General features: G+C 38.6%; 1 protein-coding gene across 3 annotated transcripts in view; it reads right to left on the reverse strand.

Annotated features, from left to right (window-relative positions):
* The window catches only part of SLC11A2 (solute carrier family 11 member 2), a 79,960-nt gene that overhangs the window by 9,823 nt on the left and 44,397 nt on the right, over positions 1-25,740 (reverse strand). For all 3 annotated transcript variants that reach the window (XM_081938006.1, XM_081938004.1, XM_081938005.1), the window contains exons 6-16: positions 23,423-23,529; positions 22,429-22,499; positions 19,135-19,202; positions 18,735-18,890; positions 17,875-18,033; positions 16,058-16,144; positions 14,687-14,806; positions 12,112-12,261; positions 9,058-9,131; positions 7,047-7,200; positions 3,594-3,647 (exon numbers count right to left, since the gene is read on the reverse strand). In XM_081938006.1, coding sequence (XP_081794132.1) covers positions 3,594-3,647; positions 7,047-7,200; positions 9,058-9,131; positions 12,112-12,261; positions 14,687-14,806; positions 16,058-16,144; positions 17,875-18,033; positions 18,735-18,890; positions 19,135-19,202; positions 22,429-22,499; positions 23,423-23,529 — 1,200 coding nt within the window. The remainder of the gene's footprint in view (positions 1-3,593; positions 3,648-7,046; positions 7,201-9,057; positions 9,132-12,111; positions 12,262-14,686; positions 14,807-16,057; positions 16,145-17,874; positions 18,034-18,734; positions 18,891-19,134; positions 19,203-22,428; positions 22,500-23,422; positions 23,530-25,740) is intronic.

The following is a 25,740-nucleotide window of genomic DNA, read 5'->3' on the forward strand; positions in this document are numbered from 1 at the left end:
GATAAAAATAGACATTTGTTTCACATTATACAAGCCATTATGTAGCTCAAATGTTTTAATACGTGATTGCTACATATCTGTTTTTTTTAATCTAGTACTATATTCAAATAGTGTCAGACAGAAATTGACATCCCAAGAGGCAGTTTTATCTTCCTTCTGAGAAGTTACAAGTATAAAGTGCATAGAAATAGTGTAGAGCAGCTGAGAGCCTGCTATCTGTTTTAAACAGCAGAAATACCCAACCAGCCTCAGTGTAAACTATAATGCTAACAAAATCGGAAAACAGTCATCCATGCACAATACAAAGCTTGATACATCTACACAGAGAATGCAAGATATATTTATCCTTAGAATCTGCAAAGCATTAACATATAGTGTTTGTTGTTGATTTAGATGTGGCTGGGACATGCCAAATCTTTTCTCCTTATATTCACAGAAAAAGGGATAAAAACTTCAACACGGAGCTATGAGATGATCTGACAAATTGCTCTTTAAAATGTAGTACTCTGCTGTAGCAAATCTACATTGCCTACAACAGGAAGTGGGTGGTTCTCCATCAAATCTTAAGTCTTGCATACCTTTCTTTCTGAGTGGAGGTAATGATCCCTTGTTGGAATTATCTCAATGATCTATGAACTTATGAACTTTGTAGGCAAGGGCATTTCTTTAAAAAAAAAAACAGGAATAACCACCCAACTAGGAAGGTAAATTGTAAAGTGGATGGGAAATGTGCAATCACTATTTTAATTTAGATATGTGAGGTAGAAGGAGGATAGGTTTGTTTCATGGGGGTCCCATGCATGCAAAGTAGTCTACTTTATCGCCTCTAAGTTTCAACCTGGAGTTGTGGGATGATTCCAGTTAATTCCATTGCAAGCTTTGTGTATCCAATTTTACCTCTTCCAAGCAAATATCCCCCCTCCCCCCGCAGCCAATGTGTGGCCCAAAATTTTACAAGTATAGCCCCTCTGATATTTGAACAGGGTAAACTCTTCCCACAGACTCAACATGCAAGCTGAAAGATCTCCTACATTTTCATCCTTCCAAATGAAAAAATGTAATTAATAAGAAATGCTATGGTCAGCTAGGAGGTTCTCTATTTAGGAGTCTGTTCCCATTGAAGCCAACAAAATGCAACAGTGACGATGTATTTACTATTTCAGGGACTCTGCTTAATTCAAGGTTAAGCAGCTTAGAGTTTTAATAGAAATTGAGTCTGCTTAACTAGGTAACCTTTGACATAGACTGATCAGGAAACTGGGATAATTCTGCTAAAAAGTTACAGATCAGCCTTTGTAATCTTTTCAAACTTATAAATACTTGGAAAGGAAAATGATAAATCACCTCTTTTAAATCTATACAAAGTAAGCATAATGTAGTTTTAACCCAGACCCCAAGCAGCTCATTTTTTAGTAACAAAGAAAAATTAACCTTGCTAAAATGCATTAGTCATCCCAAGATTTATCATAAATACTTTAAAAAAGTGGAAAAATACAAACACAATCCTCTTGGTGTTGATGCTAAATGGGACAGCTGGCTGAAATATGTTTTGCTTACACACTTCATTCAATTCTGACTATTATACCATAATGAGTCTTTCCTTAGTCAAGAATAGTATTATAATATGTATAAGGAGCATATTGTTCAATACAATTAACATCTGAATTTAGGAATTTCTTCAGAATTTGAAACACAATTAACAACATACATATCAAAGTTAGTACCTCTATCTCAACTGTAGCAAAGTAAACAAGTAAACATTAATTTCATCATAAGGTTGTATTTGTACATCAGTAGTAGTATTTGCAAGTGAGTCTTCGCCAACCTTTGCCTTCCAGATGCAATGGGGAAGTTGGAAGCTGTATAGTGTCAGGCTGGCGTAGGCTCAATTATTGCTCAATGCAACTCTTAAAGACATCACCCCCTCCATTCAGACTCGGGAAGGACTTCCTTTTTAAAGTGTATTGTACTTTATGAAGGTGGTTCTGCTCAAATTGTAATAGGAAAATCCTATTCTTTTCTCATTTGATTGCTCCTACTGTGGATAGTACTACAAATCCCAGAATTCTTTCTTATCACCCTTACTGGTTGCAAAGACTGGGAACTCTGGGACTGTAGCCCCAACACATGTTAATAGAGGCTTGATAGGAAGACTGCACAAGCTTATGTAAGTAAGGCAGTAAGATCTTTAAATAAGATCCTTGGGGGGAAATGTATTCATGGATTAAAAGCTGGTTGCCTTCCATCTTGACCAAAAGCTCAGGAGTGTAATGTTCTCGGTTCTTAATATTCTCTCTCTCTCTCTCTCTCTCTCTCTCTCTCTCTCTCTCTCTCTCTCTCTCTCTCTCTCCTCTCCCTCTCCCTCTCCCTCCCTCTCTCTTCCCTTTGTTTGAGGAATGGGGCAACCAACAAGAAACATAGGTAAATCATTAGTGAAAATGACAGAGGGAGCAAAATCGAGCCAATTATAACACACAGTCAGATTCTTAGCTGATCATATGCTTTTTAAATGGATGCTTATTTAATATTTTATGCCGGGAAACATTTCTGGCTAAAGGAAAATGTTCATCTCCTCATAGATAAGTAATTTGACAAGTCATTAGTTATTTTTGCAATGTCTGCACCTTAGCTGGAAAACAGCTCAGCCTGGCATCACAGAGAGCTTGTTGTTGGCATAAAGGCCACTTGGTATCGGAAGACTTTCCCAGCTTTGCCAGTTCATTTACATAATCAGTTGATTTACATAATCAACTGAAAGCAGGAGTGATCTATGGTTTTAAATTAATTGGATGGGGTATTTTCCTCCAGATTCTAGCTCCTCTTCATTCACAGATAGCGATTTACCCAGCACCACAGTTGCCTATTCTAGGTCTGAATACTGGCCTCTGGGGGAAAAACACCCTGACATATAGAAAACAAGCTTGGCAATGATTAAGATTTAAGGAGGTTTTCTCTCCCTCCCCGCCCCCCTTTTTTTTTTAAGGCAGGCAGATTCTTCTCCCACCCATAGCTTTATTGCTTCTACAGAAATTTATTTGTTGCTTGAAGCACAACAGAATGTGGACAAAGATGCATTCCTGAGCTCCAAAGAACTTTTGCTTTTAACTAGCAAACTTAGATATCTGTATTCCAACTACAGATGCTAGCAATATTCTATTAAAGGGCAATTTATGAAATGTAATTTTAGGCCATTGGTTTATTCACATTGATTTGATAAGTCTCAACTGGGGTGAAATATTAGCTTCTTGGTTAAATTATAAAGTATCTTAGCTTTTAGCAGCATACAGAGAGATCTCCACTGAGAACTAATGCAGTACTAAGTGAGTCAATTTTTATCCCGAGTGTGATTGTTGGTGATTTAACAAGGAAAAATACACATAAGCTTTTCTCATATACTGTACATCCAATAATTTTTAAACACCATTATCACAATTTTAACACTGTGCAAAATTGCACATACATTTGGATATGTTTACAAAGTAAACCATAGAAACGCACTGGCCCTGATGGCTACTTGTTCTGAGTAGACACAGTAATTAATTAACTGCCGCTGAAGGCGGATCTTCAGTTAGCAAAGTTCTTGTGACTCTTACCGTATGCCCACAAGCCAGGAAGGGAACTCCGAGAGCAATTAAGCACTGCCAACTCTGTAAAAGAGAGAAGAATCCCAAATTAATGGTGCATTTATTAAAAGATTCAAACACTTTTTTCCCTTCAAGCAAATCAGAGGAGCACCCCCATTATCCCTCCTCCTGCTCTGCTCTATGAAGCCCCACCATCCCTCAGTTTCTGCTCCATCTTCCCTCCCAAAGTCATTTCAGAGAGAAGTGTCAGCAGGCAGGATTTAAAATATGAGCCAGAGATGACACATAATTCTGATTCTGGTCAAGGAGAAGAACAACACTGTCAGAAAAAAACAAAGCACTTACTTTGCAGCACTTGCTTTATATATGCATGTCAAGAAACAAACCTGATCGAATTATTTCATCCTATGTTCCTTGTAAGATTCTATGGCTCTGCCTGTCTACCCTAGGAAGCCTTTTCCTACCAGCTGCAAATCTAAAAATCATCATCTTTAAATAGATGTTTTTTTATTCCTACCAATTTCCTAGTCAACCATGCAGATAAGTAGCTCTCTGATTGCGAACAAACTGATACAAATCATTAGAACAGTTTTTAATCAAGCTTGATACACATGAATATTACAGTCATTAAACAAAGCAGGCCCCTGGTGTTCCGTATGCTGATGGATAAAACTTACTCAAGTCAGCGTACAATGCTAGGAGTTGTAATTAAGTTCTATTTGCCAGGCTACAGATTTCTCAACCCTGTTCTGGAGTTTTGGATGTCTCCTAAGCTGTTTCCTTTTCTCCAAGCATGTGCTTTAGTTGGACATCATCTGCTTCATTTCCAAGCTGTGAGCTTTCTGGAAGGTCACATGGCTGGCTCATGTAAAACAAAACTAAATGCTTTGACCTTGCAAGATAGTTCTTCTGTTCTCAAAAGACTTCTCCTCTAATACTGGTAGTCCTTGATTAACAATGGTAATTGGGATAGAAACCCCAGCACCAAGCAGTGTGGTCATTAAGCATGATGTCCTATGTCCACACCGCTTAACAATGGCAGTTCCAGCAGTCCCCGCTGCCATTGTTAAGCAAGGACTCCCACATCACCACATCTGATTTCCTGTTACCTTCTCATTGACTTTGCTTGTTGGAAGCTGTCAAGAAAGGGCACATGATTGCAAGATGCTGCAATGATATAACTGCAGGCTGGTCATTGAGCACCCAAACTGTGATTACACGACCAGACAATATTAACTAAGTGACATTCCTCAACTGTAATAGTCTGTAACAAATAATCTTTATCTTTTGTTCATGATTCCATTGGATTTCCTTGAGTTTCTAAGCTGACAATTACAACCAAGCTGTTTCTTTGATCCTTATTTTGTTTGTTATGGATAGATACAACCAGGAGTGAGAAATATGGAGGGGGGAGGGCAAGCAAGAGAGGTTGGAAAGAGTTTTCCTTCATGATTTCAGCTTCTGAGATTAACCCATAAATTTCAGTTGATGCTACAGAGAACTAGCTCTAAATTGTATGGCCCCTCCCTGTCCCTACAAAGCCACATCCTGGCTGTTTCTTTTGAAACACTTGACAAGATGAATGCCCAGAATGAGGTTTAGACATTGTTCAAACAAGGCTATTGCATTATTTCTAACAGGAACAATGCTTCTAACACAGCCATTATTTTCTAGAAGTACACATGCCTTGCCTTCTTGTACTCTGCCCAATTCTAGCTTATTTCCTCTAGAGATTATATATTGATGGTTTCTGTGTTGGTGGCCCCGAACAGTGAGGGTGGGGGAGGCTACAAGAGCTCGCAACACTTGAAGCAAAGCTTTTGTGAGTGGGGCCGTGACCACCTGGGACGACCTATCAATGCCAACAGGCTCTGACCAACAACTTTAAAAGATTCTTTGTAGACTAGGTGGATGGACAATCAAATGGAAAATGTGATTAACTTTACATAAGTGTAAAATGATACATGTTCAGATAACTATCAGGGTGTTCCCTGTGGTAAGATGGGCTGCCAATAAATTTTACATTAAAAAAAAACACTGTGCCTCAATTGCACACTGCCATTCATAGAACTAAGCTGCCTGTAGCTACTTTGGAGGCACAGCAGATGGCTCAAGGCGACCATTCAACAAACAACAGCTGTTAAAAAAAACCTATTTCATACTTGTGTTCATTAGGGAAATAAAATTGTCAACATGCGTAATGCCCTTCTACAAATGTATCTGGAATTCTGGGTAGAGTTCTGTGCATCACTTTTTTTAAAAGGATGTATTTGAGCTAGAAAAAGTATAGAATCGGGAGACTCCATGCCTTATAGGAAAAAAGTGGATTGTTTGGGGCTCTTTAGCTTCAAAATTAGGTGACAGAAGAAGAGCTGACTGAGGTTTATTATGTTATGGAAAAAATGGACAAAGTAATTGTTATTCCCTCTCTCAGAACATAAGTGTCATCTAATGAAGCTGGTTGAAAGGACAGCTAAAACACAAAAAAAGGGGAATGCATTGTTAACCTATGGAATTCATTGTCACAAGATATAGGATATGGTGGCGACCAGTAACTTGACTTTAAAACAGGACTGAATGAATTCATGGAATACAGGTCTACCAGGGGTTTCTGTTACGGACTCTATGTAACTTCTGCCTCTACCAATGGCAGAGGACCACAGCAGGGCAGTGTTATCCAGCAAGTAATACAGAAACATAGAAAACTGATAGCAGAAAAAGATCCAGTGGTCCATTGACTGGTCTATTGAGTCTGCCTGTTCAGTGTTTTGCTTAGTTTAGTTTAGTTTAGTTTAGTTTAGTTTCCTATCCTATCCTATCCTATCCTATCCTATCCTATCCTATCCTATCAGATGACAGACATGCATTTATCCTAGCATGCTTAAACTCAGTTACTGATGATTTAGCTATGGTGGTGCACTGGTTAGAATGCAGCACTACAGGTTACTTCTGCTGACTGCCAGCAGTTTGGCAGTTTGATCCTGGCTGGCTCAAGCCTTTCCTCTTTCCGAGGTGGGTAAAATGAGGACCCAGATTGTTGGGGGCAATATTGCTGACTCTGTAAAAAGCTTAGAGAGGGATGTAAAATCACTATGAAGTGGTATATACAGTAAGTCTAAGTGCTATTGCCCCACTACCTCCGCTGGTAGTTGGTTCCAATCTGGCTGGCCACTGTGAGAAACCAAATGCCATCTTAAAATGGGTCCTGGCCTCACCCAAAGGACTGTTCTACTGCTTCTATGACCCGGGATGACTGGAATCTAAGACAGCAAGTGCTACAGGAAGAAAATGGGAGTATATGGTAACTGTACCATGAAATGTGACTTTAAAAATAGCCTCCAGTCTGACCACTGCCTTTATTTGTTTTGTTTTTTTAAAAAAAAGCCCTAAAGAGATCACTGCTAAGAGAACATGGAAAATGCCTGTGAGGAAAGCTGTACATGTAAGCGATAACTTACTCACCAGATATGCCACGAAGGCTAAGTAGAGAATGCTGATAATTGAAGCACATACATATAACACTGTTTGTCCAAGGGTAGTCACATAGATCACCACAAAGTACATGTTAATGCTGCAGATGATCACAATGAGAATTCCCCCAGCGATTTTCCAGCCCCTAGAAGACCAAAAAAAAAAAATTTACAAAGAAAAAAATGGATCAGGAATAACTACTTAGGACTATCTGTGGACAAAGACACATTCACAATTTAATTTCCCACTGGATTACAATTGTCCGGACATACTCATCTCTCACTTACACACAACATAGTGGACAAAAATAAAACTACATTCTTTGAACCATACAACATACTACAATGGCTAAAAATCATTACTTTCCTATTAGCACTTGCTGGTCTTAAAACTTCTTCAAACATTTTCCCATCTTTAAAAAATGTACCCAAATACAACTTTTTGATTTGATTTATTTTCAACATTTTAGTTATAAACCTTCAATCGTTCAGTACATTTCCCCTGACAAACACAACTGTCTAGATTTTTGATATATTTGTTTTCTGGTCTTCCAGCCCTTGGACACAGATCAAGTCCTCATACATGCTAAACAAATTGCACTGTCAGTTGGGATTTCATCTCCCAGAGATCTTGCACTCCTGTTTTTAGCCAATGTTTGCAACATAAACAAGCAATAAATAAAACTGCTGAAATCAGTGCTTTGTGGGCTGCAAATGGGATACAGAAGACTTCATATGACCTTCAGATTTCCCATTTCTGATTTATTCTGAATAACTTAGAAGTCTATGGGTTGAAAACCAGCAATGGTTACAATAGGAAATCAATGCAACCTTTGGCAAAAGAATAAGCAACACTGCAAGAGAAATGTTAAAATGCTTCTTTCTATATATTAGGCATCAGATAGTTAGGCATGGATTCAAACTTTTCTTCTGTTTACTGAAAGGTATTTTGATCTTCTAAGACGTTTATATCGCAAATCTAGAAATACTGCATGTCAATTGTCAATATGCAAAAAGTCATAAAATCTATACCCAAGTGCAGATTCGGGGTAATATTTACCCTGAAAAAGAAGTTTTCTGCAGTTTTTGTGCTAGTGTATGTTCTGCTAGTCTAGAATCTATCTTTTGAAAAATAATCACAAATGAATAGATTCGTGCTGGTTATAATATAAACTCTATTCTGCCACTGGCAGACAGAAAACAGAAAGGAAGTGCACTCTCTATGTGTAATGGGCTGTGAGAATAACCTTAAGGAATAGAAGGAAAAGCCTCGCTTTTAAATATCTGTTAAGATATTTAAATTTAGTAGCTGGAAAAGGGGAGTTGTACAATGAGTCAGAACACACACTTATAGCTGATTGGCTGGAGAGAGCTGTCTCCTGACGAGGCAATCTATACTGCGATTGGTTACTGTGGATGTAAAGGGGGAGTTTCCTTTTTTCCCGCCTTTTTCCTCTGTGTGCTATGGGTGCTCTGTAATTTACCTCATGATGTTCCTGCTGTGTCGTTTTACCTCACACAATGCTCCTCTTTGCCTGACTATCTTAACTGATGTATAATATTGATGTGAAACAGATTTCTCTATATAAAATGACAAGTTCATGGCCGTTTCCATGACTTCATTTGGATACCTGCCACAAAAACAATGGTCAGATAAGTGAAATCTAAGTCCAAAGCGGGAATGTAATTTGAGAAAACATCTCAGACTTGACCATCCCTAGTTCTATTTAGGATAAAGTGCTGGTGGTGGTAGTGGAAGGAGGCACATTCAGAATTGCAAGATTCTATTGCCGTAATAAAAGTAGTTTTAATATTCATGATTTTGGTATTAAATCTGGCGTACCTCATAGAGTGGGCATAATGTGCTAAAAACATAGGTGGTCATTATGCATAAAGCAGGCCCTGCTGCTATATGACGACAATGACAAAAAGTCAGGAACTGCTAAGCTTAATCAAGTATAATACTCAATACATTCCAGATGCATGCCTTTCTTCATACTTACAGGCCATTGGCAAAGTCATTCATCACTGGACGCAGACTAGTGAACGTGAGCACTGGGATTAAAGCAAAGGGCAGCTGGAAAGGAAGAAAAAGAAATTATGCTCAGAAAAGAATGTTTTTATCTATGCTTTACTTTACTTTACTTTATTTAGATTTATAAACCGCTCCCTCTCCCCGAAGGGGCGGTGTACAGTCAGAGTAAAAAACATCATATACATACATATACATAGAGGAGGCAATATAAATATGCACAAAGAGAGCTGGTTTAGTAGTGAACTATTAATGCAGAAAGCTGAAAGCAGTTCTAAAATATGACTTATTCACTTCAAGCTTTTTCTCTCATAAACTGCCAGAAAGATTTTTCTGGTCTGAACATTTTTCTCGTCTGAACATAGCATTTTCTAAGAACTGAACAGCAGAAGCGCTATTTGCTCTTTACAGTGAGGCCACCCTAAAACTAGATGGCTGAATACAGGTGACCATGGCAATAATAAGGTTTGATACAGATGGTATTCGAGTGTGGACAATCCATCCTATAGTGAGGACACATTCAGATTTCTTTTCTCTTTCCAAGGTTTCAAAGCTCTTTCCAAGGTTAACACATCAAGTCTGATCCTTCTGTCACGCTTTGTTGACCTCAGACAAGGGGGAACAGAAGAGGAGGAAAGAGAAATAATAGCAGAATTATCCAGTTTCCAATTAGGCAGGTAATTCAACAGAGCAACTCAGAAAAAGAGGATTGGATCTAATCGTTTTTAAATGACAGAAGAGTACATTTTAATATTAGGAAAAACATTTAGCAAGATATTAGGAAATATTAGGAAAAACATTTAGCAAGAAAGGCAGTATAACTCCAATCTGGAAAGTCTAGCACTCCCCAATCAGATAATAAGAGGTCTCTCTCTCCCTCATCCCAAATCTTCAGGAGAATGGCTTAAGCTCAAGATTTTGAATATGAATCAGAAGTTCAGTATTGTATGCTTCTACAGTACATCCAAGCAAAGGAGAACATACAAGCAGAGAATGAATAATGAAGCAAGAGTATTAAGTGGCTTCAAAATTACGAGTTGGGAAACCTTCCTACTAGGAAATAAACATTTGAGAAAATTGCAAGAGGAAAGGAAGATAACCGGATTTGCTGAAGCTATGGTTTATTGCTTTAGAAAAAGCAGGCATAAAAAGTAGAAATTCAATTAGAATGATTCACAAGTAAGATCTAGCTTTGATTTGGCACATTAGGCTATTCACAGGCCTTGTTTCACCACAGGGCATCCAATCTCTTATGATTAGTATTGATAATTCCCAAACTGCTGAAAGGACATTTCCACTTGCAGTTGATATATTCTATGCTTAAGGAGGGTCCAAATGTTCTTGATTCATCAAATTAATTATTTATCAAGAATTAACTGCATTTTCATTTATTTATTAGTTTCATTTGAATAAAAGTCCTCTTCTTAATAGAACAGCTACCATGTTCTCATTGTAGCCTGCAAGGCTACAAGTCAGCATAGCTTAATCCTAGCGTTTTTTTGTCTTGCACTTCCCCACACCATTTCTCAGCAATAATCTGCAAGAGGTAGCAGCCGTCCCTGAGGGAAAAACCTTCCTATTTCGCAAGATAATAAAATGATCTCTCTGCTTCACATAATGTAATCCTCATCTAAACAAAATAAATGTGGGATGGATTCTCTAGGGACCCAACTCCCTTCCAGCTATGAGCCCAAGAAAAAGAACCATAGTCCTGGATAAGCTTAGATAAAATTTGTAATGTAATTCTGGAGAGAAAAATCAAGGGTAATAGGCGGCCATGAAAAAATCCCCTTAAAAGAAAATATTTGTAGCTCAAGAGTTGAAGCAAAGGGTCCCTGGTGCTCTCTGAGCTTGGTTGTTTTCTTGCAGATGTTTCATTATCCAAATTTGCTAACATCATCAATGCAAATCAGTTCTAGTTGATCATGTTACCTAGTTTCAGTAATGAAACGTCTGCAAGAAAACGACCAAGCCCAGAGATCACCAAGAACCCTTCAAATATCCCATTGCATGCCATCACAAGACTTTAATCCTTAAGTGATCAGCATGATCAACTAGAACAAAAATTGGATTTTGAGGAGATTTTCAGTGGAATTGTTTTGGTCAGTCATTCATTTTAAGTAAGGTTTTTTGTTGCAGCTTCTAATATAACTGAATGTACTTATTCACTCTTCCCATGTTTCCATGCAGGAAAAAAATGAGGCTGGTATTGTTAGACTGTTTGCATTTACTTGCCAAACATCTTGCACTGGATTGACAGTACAGGTAGTCCTCGACTTTACAACAGTTCATTTAGGGACCATTCAAAGTTACGTCACTGAAAAGTCACTTATGAGAGTTTTTCATACTTATGACCGTTGCAGCATCCTTATGGTCACATGATCAAAATTCCAATATTGGCAACTGACTCATATTTATGACGGTTGCAGCGTCCCAGGGTCAGGTGATCATCTTTTACAACTTGACAAGCAAGATCAACAGGCAAACCCCTTTTACGTCCTTCTGACAAGCAAGATCAACAAGCAAACCAGTTTCCCTTAACAACCGTGTTACTAGTTTACCAACTGCAGTGATTCACTTAACAACCGTGGCAAAAAAAGTCATAAAATGGGGCAAAACCTGCTTAACAAATGTTTTGCTTAACAACAGAAATTTGGGGCTCAGTTGTGGTCATACATTGGGGACTACCTGTAGTAGTTGTCCTTTTTTATTTATATCATTTTTGCACATCACGGTATTAGATGTAGATTCTGCCTAGCTGCCCAGATGAAACTACTACTGTGTTTTTCTGGGGAGAAGAACCATGCTTAATGAGATGTCTATGGAGATTCATCCAGGTCATGTTTGTTCCAAAGGTGCTTTTTCAAGAGGCAACTGGACTTTCTGGTTTTTTCTTTGAAGACATTTCGCTTCTCATCCAAGAAATTTCTTCAGCTCTTCAGAACATCTTAAAAGAAAAACCAGAAAGTCCAGTTGCCTCTTGAAAAGAAAGCACCATTGAGACATGCCTAATTAGTGTCTCTACCTGTAAACTCATGAGGACATTGAGGAAGTCATTCATGCCGGTCAAGTGTTCCACATCTTTGAAAATGGCAACCAGAAGAGTTGGCGTGATGGCAATGGAACGGGTTAGAACCACACGAGCAAACCGTGACCACTTCAGATTGAGGAATCCCTGAAAACAAGGAAGAGATCAGAACCATTCAATCAGAGATACAAGTGTACTGAAATACTGAAGAAAGGTAGTATCTTTCTTGGATAAAAAACATGTCTGACTATAACTTTCACAAACTCTTTTACTTTCTGCAGTCAAAGTCAAAGTAGTTTCGCAGCTATTGACCAGATCAGAGTAAAATAGCAACATTAAATTTATAAACTAACATTGACGTAAAATAGGAGCAAACTAAGGCAAATAAAGTTAAATAAAATATATATTCAAATCAACCTGTTCTTAGTAAGGTCCAGACGGGCCTTTATCTTCCTAAAGCAGCTATTTGTGGTTGTCAAATAAATTATTTTGAGAGCACAAAACATATTAGTCTCCAATACTTCAGAGCTCTCTGCAATTGCTGGGCAATCTTGGGAACAGGTATAGCTGCCACATTTGCATTTTTTTCAGGAATCAAATCTAAAGCGGTTTATTCTAAACAATGTTGGCTTAGATAATATGGCCTGAAAACACATGAGAGCTAGGGATATGCAAAATTCTTCAACCCAGGAATTGAATGTTTTGAAGAACTTTGGAATGTCTTCTTCTAGTTTATGTTCACTCTCCCCCTGGATCATTTCTTCCAGGGGGCAGTTTGGTAGTGTCCAGAAGTAAGTTTTCTAAACTAAAAGTAATTGGATCTGGTCCTAAAATCCATTCTGTTTCATATAAAACTCTTCCAGTACTGAGGACTTCCTTTTGGTAACCCCCAAACCACCCCAGGAAACTGGGAGGGGATTCGGCAGGGAAAAAAGAATGCTCTATTTTCAGATTGATAATTTCTACAGATTTCTAATCAGACTCATCAATAATGAGATTCATCAGCAAACAGCAAGTTGGGGACAAATAAAGTTACTGTAACTTGTTTTCACAGTAATAAATTGAGGGAATCAACCCTACCTTCTGTCCAATGATGAATGTAACCCTTTAGATATTGCCTAATCCTAACCTACTTTGAGGGGGGGGGGTTGTTATGAAGAATGGAAACTTGCCCTTAAATAATACTAAATACTTTCAATTTACATCAAAGCCAAATAGTGTACTTGACCACTTATCAGTGGTTTAACCAAGGCATAAGGAAATTTAGCTGTGTGTGATTGTTCTAACAAAAATAGAAATGCAGGGTTGTAGAAAATGGTCTTTTTCTTGCTCAGAAAAAGTCCATCTGATCCAGGCTGTCAGTGTTGGTAAATAGCAGCTTTGTTGGATTTTAGTGGGACTTTTCCCCCAGCCTTTGCTGCTGATCAGACCTACACCCCAAACCGTTCTACCACTAAGTCTGGACCCTCCTCATTCGTAAGTACCCAATTTACCCTAATTTAATTATGGATATTCTTTGCAAATTTAATTCCAAATTAATTAATGCAATTACAAAACCTAAGGCAGGTAGTTTGCTTTGGATTGACAATTGTTAGGTGGGCACATGTCACCACAAGAGAAACAGGCGCAGGACCACAGAAATGACTTTGCTAACCCTATGAACAATTGAGCTTATACAAAGACATTTGATTAATGGCAGCCTAACTGGTACCATAAGGGAAACACTTGAATGACATTTCATCCACAGGTTAATGTAAAGAGAGCATTTTACACAGCACGGTATCCTTTAATTGCCTGAAAAGATATCCCTTATCCAGCTCCATATCCCAAATATAGAGCTGGATAACACTTTGGATTCTATTTCCAAAGGTTCTTTTGAGTGCTTGGGAACATGAAGGTGCCATCAGTCGACAATCCTTTAAAGCAGCTGTATCTCCCCCTAGTTTTGCACAATTAGCTTTTGAAGGAACTACAGACAGGTGATGCTACAGTCTGGCACACACTGAAGCCCCTTTTACAAATCAAATCCTAAGCTCTGCAACTCTAACAGACATGTTCCCAATCCTTCTGAAGTCGCTCATCTCTATTTCCTTAGTTCGGTTTATCAACGATAGTTTTCAGAATCACTTGATCGCTGTATATAAAAATCTGTTTACAAAAGAAGACACCACAATAGGGAGGACAAATACATTGCTTAAGCCAGTGTTTTTCAACCTTGGCAACTTGAAGATGTCTGGACTTCAAGTCCCAGAATTCCCCAGCCAGCATGCTGGCTGGGGAATTCTGGGAGTTGAAGTCCAGACATCTTCAAGTTGCCAAGGTTGAAAAACACTGGCTTAAGGATCACATGGACTGCCCAGCTGAAAGGGGGAAGTGTCAGCATATACTTTTTCTCACAAAGAAAGTGTCCATGCCACCTGGTTCCCAGATTCCTAGCTGTGGCATCTGGGAACTGAGCTGCTTGGACAACATTCTTGGATTCCTATCGCTTCAATTTGCAGAGCCCTATAGAGATATGGATTGGGAAGACAAGTCAAATGTAAATCCACAACATTTAAAAAGATTAAAATACCTCCATAACAAACTGTCCAGAGTAAGTTCCTGTCATTGTTGAACTCTGTCCTGCAGCAAGGATGCCAATAGCCCAGATGTAGAGAGCAGCAGGGCCAAAGTAGCAACCGAGAATTACTCCCTAAAACACAAGGTACTTTATATTAAAATGAAGCTGTAAACCTTAGATTATGCTTTCTATGTCAGCAGTCTAATGCAAGAGGTAGAGAACCCACCTATTCCAAGTAGCTGGCCTGGCTCAACTTTGATCTAACCATATCGCTCCTGACGGGTTTTTAATTGGGTATTTTAATTATATTTAATTATTTAGGGGTTTTTTAATCACTGTATTCTAATTGTTTTTTATTCATCAGCTGACCTCCTCCTTGTGTATGTCTCGGTATATGTCTCTGTTATATGTTTGTTTTGTCCACATATTTATTTCATATGTTTCATTGTACGCCGCCCCGAGTCCTTCGGGAGAGGGTGCGGCTAAGAAATAAATATTTATTTATTTATTTATTTATTTATAAAATTAGACCCACCTGTTTAATCTAGCTGGCTTGGCCTAATTCCAGCTCTCCCACCTCAGTCTGTATTTTTAAATTTCACGGGTTGGTCTTAGGCTAAGTTTTTAATTTTTATAAATTTGTACAGGGGTTTAAAGTTTAATCTGATTCTAACTATATTTATGATTATTTGTATGGTTTTTAATTTGGTACCTGTACACCGCCCCGAGTCCCTTTGGGGAGAGGGGGCGGTCTAGAAATCAAATCAAATCAATAAAATAAAATGACATTTTGCAAAATCAGTGTTTGGATTTGCAAGGGCCAATTGACTCAGAGAGACTTGAATCTGAATGCTATAGTTACTGTGCACGTGCTTATTTTCCAAAAATATCACTGTGGCCAAGAAGAACACTTTGCTCATAAACCCATCCCAGGTAATTACATTGTTCCTCTGGATGGAAAAACCTAACAAAATAACCTAAATACAGTTATGGCCTTTTGCAGAATAGGAGCAATGATAGGGGGAGAAGGCTCACAAGTGCCTTATGCCGAAAAATATTTTCTTGATCTTGAGAGAGATATCTGGAAGGCAAATAACTACCAAAGTGCTAATTTTGGTACTGCAGCATCTGGAGTTACTTTATTTTGTAGATGTTTGTCTCCTGATAGAACTCCGGTTGCTTTGGTATTTGGAGTGCTAAAGAAGGCAGAACTGGAAACGCTTGTGATCTTTTCACAGATCTGTTTCATCTTTCCACTTAGTCTGTTTTAGAAGTTTTAGAAATATCTTTAGCATATTCAAAGGCTGAATTTGGAGATTCCATGAGCATTACCTGTGGATCTTTAACTCTTGCTAATTTGAACATGTAAAGCTTTTCACTCACCCCTTTGTAGATATCCACATCCAGGGTGCTATTATCTGATTGAAACATCACAGCTTGGGCAAAGCTTTTATTTGCACAGATGTCATGCTGTAAACATACAAGTAGACATTTCGTTTTACAACCAAAAGACCCATGTGGCACAAAACATCGTTTTAAAAGAATAACAACCAGGAAGAATTCTGGTTTACATTGACCTTTCCCTCCTGTAATGAGGAGAGTAGGAGGGACTGCTGGCATGCAAGGAAACTTGAAACACACAAAAAGCTGTCCTTCCAGTATAGCCTCAAGCTCTTCTGTCTATTCACTGGTCTTGAAAGACCAGCCCAAATAAAAAGGGAGTATGACAGGTACTACCTTCCAAGCGAGGGGAAAGGAGAGAGAGTGTTTGACAGATGACTTCTTTCCACCACAACTTTTATTGCTTTTTATTTATTGTAAAGCATTCTGTCTTGGATACGTAGAACTGATGATCCTACTGGGGGTTCTATTATATTATCCTTGGTACTTGCTGTAGTGGTTTAATTCTCTCCACTAACTCTCCCTTCTAAAAGCAGGGGAAGAGAAGCTGAGGTTCATATAGAAATCCCACAAACACACGGAAACATAACCGTGTATGCACAATTCCTCCTTCTCTTTTAAACCAGAAGCGCGAACTAGATGAAGAAGAAAACAGGATACCCGTTGGTGGGAAGAAAAGGTATAACAACATTGGCAAGAGAAGCAAAACGAAGGAACAAAGCTGGACAGAAGGAAGGGAAACAGTAACTAAGCGGGAAAGGAAAGAAGCATGTAGGAAATTGGAAAATACATTAACCCATATGATTTGGTCATGTCCATTTTTGGTTGTTGTTTTTTTTTTTAAAAAAAAACAGCATACATATAGAAGTGACCGTATGGGGGAATCTTTTCAAATTAAAGATCAATGACATTTTGTATTATATTCCAAAACTGGGGGAACCTGAACATTTTTGAAGAATATTGCTTATAATGGGCATAGGGAATAGCTAAAGGAATTATATTGAGAAATTGGGAATGTATTATTGCACTTGATATCAAACTCTGAATTTAAGAAATATGTAAATCATCTCTGAAAAGGTTATTTCTACTAATTTTAATCAAAAAATGATAATAGCATTGTATGTTTCCCTTTGGCATAAACTATATTATATTTTACAAAAATAGATAATTTCATGGATAATTTTATATATTATGAACAGATTTAACTGAATTGGGGATAATTATACCAGTCTGGTATGTTATTTTTTTCTGTTTATTTTTTCTTTTCTTTTCTTGTTTTGATATTGCAATTTCTGAATGGGAGGCCCCTCAGGTTAGGGTTGGACCAGAATTGCTGTCACTAAGCAATGCGGTCTTGAAGCCTGATGTCATGTGATTGCATTGCTTTCCCAGAAATCCTGTTTGCCATCATTAAGGAAGGACATCATATGACTGCAATTTCCAACTTCCTGTTGGCTTCACCATTGATTTTGCATGTGGGAAGCCAGCAGGAACGTCAGAAATCATGGTTACGTGATCATGGAACATGGTGATGGTCAGAATCCATTTTATGTCCTCCTTGTTCAGTATTGTTGCAAGTTTGAATGGTCACTGAACAAGTGGTCGTAACATGAGGACCACCTGTATTAGTATTTGACTTTTAATTTGTTTTTTATTATTTTTTTCTATACTACTTTTTTTTAAATTGCAGCAAAAAAATTAAGTAAGGATTTTTTAAAGTATTTCAAATAATCCTTGTACTATAAAAGAGCATTTATTGCTTACTAATATAACATGAAGGAAGAAAGGAAAACACTCACCACTTCTTGGTTTGTCTTTTTATAGAAAGCTTCGGCAAAGACTGAGACAACAAAGACGTTGATGATGAAGGAGATAAAAAGGGCAATGCAGGATTCAATGAAGAAATACTTGTTGGCCTCGCTAACTTCCTTCTTTTTGGCCCGATTCACCTGTCGAGACTAAAACAGAAAAATTCGATTCACACAGCCAGCAAAATGCAGCTTCATTGAAGTAAGGCCTTCTCTCTTCTCTCTTCAACTACCTTCATTTATTTATTAGATTTTTTTAGCATGCTTTTGTTATTTTACAAGTAACTCAAGATGGCAAACATACCTAATACTCCTCCCTCCTCCTATTTTTCCCACTGGCCTGAAGTTACCTTCCTGGCTTCCATGCCGAAGGGAAACCTAGAACTCACAATCTCCTGGTCTCTAGGCCAGCACCTTCACCACTACACCAAACCAGCTCTCACTTTAGAAACAAACCTAAATTAATGATACTTGTGGAACTTCTGCATACAGGGAGTAATTTTAAGAAGACCAGGAGATTCTCTTTGCTAATCTAGTGGTCTTCATGGGCCGGAAATCCTGAAGGAAAACCTGCTCATGGAATTTCCAACTGTGGTGAAAGCACAGCCTTTGTCCAAGAAGAAATAAGGGCATGCATGTTGAATGTGATTTCAATGCATCAGGTGTGGGGAACTATAGCCCTTTTATGACTTGTGGACTTCAACTCCCAGAGCCAGCCAGCTCTGGATCAGGAATTCTGGGAGTTGAAGTCCACAATTCATATAGGGGCCATCATTCCCCATCTCTGTACTATGCCATTGCAGAAAGAAGACACGGGTGCGAATAGTTTCCACAAGGAAACTCACACTTACCTTGACCAAAGCAGAATGCAGGTACATGTTGTGAGGCATGATGACAGCACCTACGATTCCAACAGCTTGCTCTAGCTGGGCAGGCCCACAGCCTTCACAATAAGGCATAAACATCCCTTTCAGCAGCTGTCCCTGGTCTGGTTTTACAGTTATATACTGCAGAAGACACATGACAAGGCATACAAGCAACAAGAAAAGACGTTGGGATTAGCAGTGTCCTTGGCAAATCTCAGAATCTCATTCTTAAAAACTCCCACAAACATAGAAGTACAAAGTATTTCCTACAAGATTTTTTTGTTTTTGTTTTGAGGAGAATATTTTGCCCAAAAGGCAGGAAAAGGCTGATTCAAAAGCCTGTACTGTTCATTTTAAAGATCTATATATACAAATGAAGTGTTACCTCATATCCAAACGTGACGGCCATGATAGTAATGAGGAAGGCAAACAATGCTTCCAGTTTCCTCAAACCTAAGAGACACACAACCATTATTAATATGAAAATTAGTATTTACTAATTAATATAATTAAGGTGGTTTTTACCCAAATTGAAAAATGGACTCAGTTCATTGAATGATCACAATGAAATGCATACATACTTTTAATGCAGTTATTATATTCTTGGGTTATAACTAGATCAGCAGTTAAAATGCATCCAGCTCAGCACCAATGTATCCTGTTCCTGTTTTATTTAGACTGTGAGCAAAGGGACAAAGCTAGTCCCTATGCATATTTAGTCAGGAGGAAAAAAATAGCTGGAATAAAAAAAACCCTACCTTTCCAGATCAATAAAGTAAAGGTTTACAAAAAGCAATATATCTAAGTGTATATCAATGGATCATTCCATGTCAAGTGGTCTGAGGATCCCTGCTCGACAATCACGGTTTGTCATGAAATTTGGTGTGAACATGCACACGCGTCCCCAATGAACATTGGTAAAGTGTTACGTTTGCTGATGCAACACTTGTGGAGATATAGTCATTTGTTTGACCCTATACCGGAGCTTTCTACAGTATGACTCTGAGGTTTCAGCAACTTTGAGACTTAATATCTCTGGCAATATTTTGTTGAGAGAAACAAAACGTAGCCATCTTGTGCAACTTCTTGTGCTCTATTAAACAAAATAATAAAAACATTCTCATGAGCGATCTCCATCTAGATAACTTGGAGCAAATTTGGCTAAAAATGATTGCAGCTTAAAAAAAGGTTAAAAGTTTAATAATAATAATAAATAAGCAATCGTTGGAAAGTGGCAGTTCATACGAACAATATGGACTTCAGCTTGGGAACTATATAAGATACCCGCTTTAGGCTTGGGAACCTAGGATAAGCTTCCCAATTGTCAGCTTGGGAACAGGACAAATACCCACACAAGGCTTTGGAACCTCGAGGAGGAAACCAAACTACAGGCTTGGGATCCTAAACCAAGAAACCCACCCATGGCTGGTATTGCACGGCTATTGGGCGTACCCCCTATGGCGATGGGGTTGCTGGGTCACGTGCCTGAAATGGTAGTGACAATGTCACCATGGACCAATGCAATATAATAGTAGTAATAATGTCTATATAAAACAAACAAGACAAAACAATAATAGAATGCATGTGACGTTGCCATACAACGTCCTCAACTTTGTCCCTATTTTTAGGGCTTTATACGTCAGCGATGAAACACCAATTCTACTTTTTTAGGGGGTTTGAAACATGCTCTTTCTAATGAGAATGATTTACCAGAGTTTTCAGAAGGTCTTTTTTTGTAAAAGAAGGCTGAAAAGACCCTGTTTGAGGAATTTTTGCAAAAAACATCAAATTTACATGCAATTTGTGAACTATTGGAAAGCAGTAGGAGAATGAAATTTTATATTCGAAAACCTTGTATTGCTAAGTTATTACACACACAGTTTCAAGTTTCTCATACCTTTCCTTCCAGAGATATCAAAAGCCAAACTTTAACCTTTTTTCAAGCCACAGTTATTTTCAGCCAACTTTGCTCCAAATTATCTAGATGGAGATCACTCATGAGAATGTTTTTATTATTTTGTTTAATAGAGCACAACGAGTTGTACAAGATGGCCAAGTTTCGTTTCTCTCAACAAAATATTGCCAGAGATATTAAGTCTCAAAGTTGCTGAAATCTCAGAGCCATACTTTTCGAAGGCTGGGGTATGGGGGCAAACAAATGATTATGTCTCCGCAAGCATTGCATCGGCAAACGTAACACTTTACCCTTCTTCATTGGGGACATGTGTGCATGTTCACACCAAATTTCATCAAAATCCGTGATGGTTGAGCAGGGCACTTTTCTGAAATCTGATCTTGACATGGAATGACTCCAATCACAGTGTGGGATTTGTTTTTTTTTTTACCACTGTATACATTTAGAATTCTGGGAACATGATGTTGGCTACTGCTGGGGAGGTGAGGGGTGAATTCATATTCAAAAAAGTAGATAGCCCAAATATCCTAAAGGTAAACTGAGGCTTATGGACACTGCACTGAGGAGCTTAACATTACTGCAAGCTGGTGAGCTAGGCCAAACATGGGTGCACACATGCACATGCACAGCCCCTGCTCAAAGATTGACATGAGGAGCAGAGAATAGCTATCTTCCTGCCATAAAGATCTAATGAATCCAATGTTTTTCTCAAAAGGTGCACCGTGACATTATGCTGCAAGTTCTGTCCTTTGTGTACATAAATGCAATGTCACAGCACACCTACAAAGCAGCAAAGTTTATGTCACAATGCTGCAATTCACATGCCATCATTTCCACTACCATCCAGCCTTGCCAAGCTCTTCCTATCATTCACTCCCCTCTCCTCATCACGTCCATTTCTCCCATCAACAGGGCCACTCATGCCTTGGGTCTGCTTCTATCCTGGCTTGGCTGGCTGAGAAATTCTGGGAGTTGAAGTCCAGGAGACTTAAAGTTGCCAAGTATGAAGATTCCTACTTTAAAGGAATCTACTATAATCAATGATACAATTCCCATAAAGAGCCAACAATCCTTCCTAAATGGAAGAACTGCAGATTTAGCAGCTGTTCTAAGATGGCAAAGGAATAAGACCTAAAATTCTCCCACTGCAGCTGCCAGAGAGCTGCTAATACAGGCAAGGCCTGAGGGGCTCTAAGTTAAATCATTTCAGCAAGATGGCAGCAGCACTGGAGAAAAATGGGATTGGAGAAAATCCTAAGATTCTCCCATAGTACCTCTGGGGCAGAGGTGGTATTCAGCATGTTCTGACCAGTCTGGAGAACCGGTAGTGAAAATTTTGAGTAGTTCAGAGAACTGGCAAATACCACCTCTGACTGACCCCACCCCCATCTATTCTCTGCCTCCCGAGTCCCAGCTGATCAGGAGGGAATGGGGATTTCGCAGTATCCTTCCCCTGCCATGCTCACCAAGCCATGCCCACCAAGCCACGCCCACAGAACTGGTAGTAAAAAAATTGAATCCCACCACTGCTCTGGGGTATATATTTGGGTTTGCACATGAAAGAGAGGGAGAAATTGCCTTCTCTGCATGGCAAGTCATTTTTGAAAGGAATCAAGTTAAAACCTTTCCAGATTTGTGCACAAAGTGAAATCCCTGGAGCGTGGCAAGCAGAGCCCTTCCCACACATTAAAGTGCCTAAGCCTCCTCGATCAAGAGATTAATTAAGAGACAAAAGAAATTTATTTCAGTAAGAAAAGCACTTACCATACTTATCCAGGAAGAGAAACACAAAGGTGTCAGCTATTGTTATGAGCACCCCACCCCACAATGGGATTCTGTGGAAAGACAAAACAGAACAGAAAGCCTCCTTAACTAGGAAACAAATGGGCAGTTTACTAGAAATTTATGGAGCAAAACATTGCCCATTTCTAGCAATCCATGCAGAAAATATCAGATTTTGCGTAAGCTTGGCTGTTTCCACTGGCTCTATCAGGTTGAAGTGTCATTTCAGAAGACCAAACCTGGTTTTAGGATGCAGAGAGCAAGCCGATTCAACTATTTATTTCAATACTTCGAAGGAAGCCATCAACCTGAGCTGCAGCTATCTAATAACTCTCAGCTCTGAAACTGAATTTGTATAAGCTTATTCACAAAAGAATTGAAGCAATTATAGCTAGGTGCGCAATGCAGCAGGAGCCCCAACTAAGCTGGTAGGCACACTAGGAATTTGGAGAACTTTTTCCTTTTGTTAACTGCATAATGACTCCTGGAAGGGCTCCCCATTCAAAAAAATGGCTGCTACGAGGAATATAACTTGTTGATTCAATGTTATTGAATGCCTCTTAGGGGAAAGACACAAGAAAGGGGCAAATATCTTTAATTAGTTGAAATAAATAGGGGGGGGGAAACCGTGAAGAAACGGGCTAGTTTTGCTTAAACGCCACTTGCCTCATTTCATTCATTGAGAAACTTCACATTTGAAAAGTTCATTTTCAAATATGGCCTATTTACAGAATTTTTTTAAAAAAACTTGCCATTAAAGTGTGATAAGTTTACCCACCCCATGACTAATATATAAATATTATTGGTGTCCAATGGTCAAGGGCTGCTTCAGTGATGGAATGCATTGACTGGGGAAAGAATTCCTAGATTCGATATGGAATTTTCTTGCTTGATTGTATCTCTGTGTTTTTTCAACTCATGACTAGCAGGACACTGCTGAAACCACAAAACACTCAGAGTGACATAGCTAACTTACTTCCCAACGGACAAGAGGTTAATGGCAATTGCTGAGCCGATGACTTCCTGCATATCTGATCCAATGATAGCCAGCTCCACCATCAGCCACAAGATAAGTCGAGGAACCTACAGTAGGGAAAAACTCAGAAGGTCATGCTTAAAAGTGGAATCTTCTCCACCACACATCCTCCACCCAGGAGCTGCGGCAACTAGTTCCCCTTCGAAAAACTCTTTGCAACGGATCCATTCATATCTCTGCCAACAGCAGTCTGTCCCCTCCCTGATAATCTACTGGGTGGCAACTCACAAAATTGGAGGGGAGAAAGGAAGGAAGGATGGAGGGAGGGAGGGAGGGAGAGAGAGAGAGAGAGAGAGAGAAAGAAAGAAAGAAAGAAAGAAAGAAAGAAAGAAAGAAAGAAAGAAAGAAAGAAAGGTAAGACAGAGAGAAAGAGAGAAAAAAAGAGAGACCAAGATGGAAAGAGAGAAAGAGAGAGAAGGAAGAAAAAGCAGAAAGGAGACAGATAAGAACATGGTGAACCTCATTAACTCTACCAACTGTTCGATAAATTTTGAAAGGAAGCAATGTTTGCCTTGAACTTCTTGATAGTTTAGAATGAAAACATTTTGTCCACCCTGAAGTTCCCTCTGTAAAGTCAACAAAAAGAGACACACTCTTTTGTTCAGGGTACAATAGCAGTGATGTGCACTCAAGTACACAGAGATGACTTGCAAAATATACTTCAAATCTTAGTTTAATGCTTTGGTCCAATTCTAGCTTACAATCTCCACAATGATTCACACAAATACAGCCTTCAGAAGCCATCTCAAAATCCTTTCCTCCTCCCCCATGCATTGTGCAATGAGAAAAAATCACCACAATCTAATTTTGGAAAACAAACTCCCCCAGCAAAGGGAGGATTAAGCGTCTCCTGACCAGCAACCACCTACACGGATGGTTGTGCCATGAATTTGGCAACACAAAAAGATACCACAAAAGTTTATAAATTGACTTCTAAACAAAGAGATAGCTACACGGCAGACGCCGGAGCTGTACAAGACACACAAATTACAGGCCAAGAGTTTCCTAGTAGGTGCCATAGTTTTGTCAAAGACTTTTCTGCTCTAGAAAGAAATGAATATCGAGAAGACTGCAAAAGGTGATTCTGGATTTGGCTGAATGTTTGCTAAATCTTTTCAATCCTCTCCTGGTATTACCTCCGTACGGTATTTCAGAGAGGGAAAACTAAGGAGGCCCAGGCTTACGAGAAGCTCTGCCTTTGCAGCTCCCTTCTTATGCCAAAAGTATCGGTCCTCCCAGAAACTGACTCCTCCCATGTAATTCAGAAGTTTCTGATGGGACCTTCATCCTGGCAAGGAGGATCTGTGTTGGAGTAGTTTCCACACACAACCTTAGAAAAAGATAGTTATTGCAATAGGAATTTAATCTGGATATTACCAAAATTAAACATACTACTTACTAAGAAATATTCTAACTCCAGGGAAGAGAAAGGGAAGCAATAGATTTTGTCCATTTTTAAAGATTTATATGCTGTTTTCCTTCAGATGTGCCCGATCCGGGAAATGTATAATTGCCAAATCATCTATGAACATGCATATGTGTGCACAGACCACCCAAAGATAAAAACCAAGCAAGGGATAATTAATACTGAAAGGGAAAAAAAACCCTGGGCTTTGTAGGAGATTTCTGCGTCTCTAAGCAACTGTCTTGCCAAAGCAGGCCCAAAAGGAATTTCATACCGAGGAAGATATTCTATAAGCCTGTCTACATACAGGTTTTTAGGAGATTCATTTATCAGTAGTTGAAATAATTATGAGAAGACCATCAAACGAATACTGTAGAAGCATTTAACTTGAACAGGGAAGACAGAAAAGGAGCATTTACAGACTAATTTGGAAACCAAAGGTTCTGACTCTGAAAATAAAAAAAAATATGCTTCTACTCAGCGATTAGATTTTCAGAAGTCATCCACTGATTGCATTATTGATCTATTATTAAACAATCATTCCCCAATTAACAATAAGAGGTATGCAGCTATGCAGAAAAGTGTCCACATGCACAGGAGCAAAAACACTTTCTGGAGATCTGTGCAATGAACAGGGTGCATAGAAATTGCTGATTTATTTTTTAAAAAATGTTTTTTAAAAAATTTAAATCGGATTTTTTTTTTATTTTTATCAAATTTATTTTAATAAAATGCCCTTGGAGTATCTATCTAAAAATAGTTTACTATTTAAGATACATTAATAATCTAGTTTATTCAGCATGAAATGGAGCTTAGTTATGTAGCATGAGGCTGTATATTCTGCAATATTGGG

This window comes from Natrix helvetica (assembly GCF_964273705.1).
Source record: "Natrix helvetica genome assembly, chromosome: 1".
In the NCBI taxonomy this organism is placed as follows: Eukaryota; Metazoa; Chordata; class Lepidosauria; order Squamata; family Natricidae; genus Natrix; species Natrix helvetica.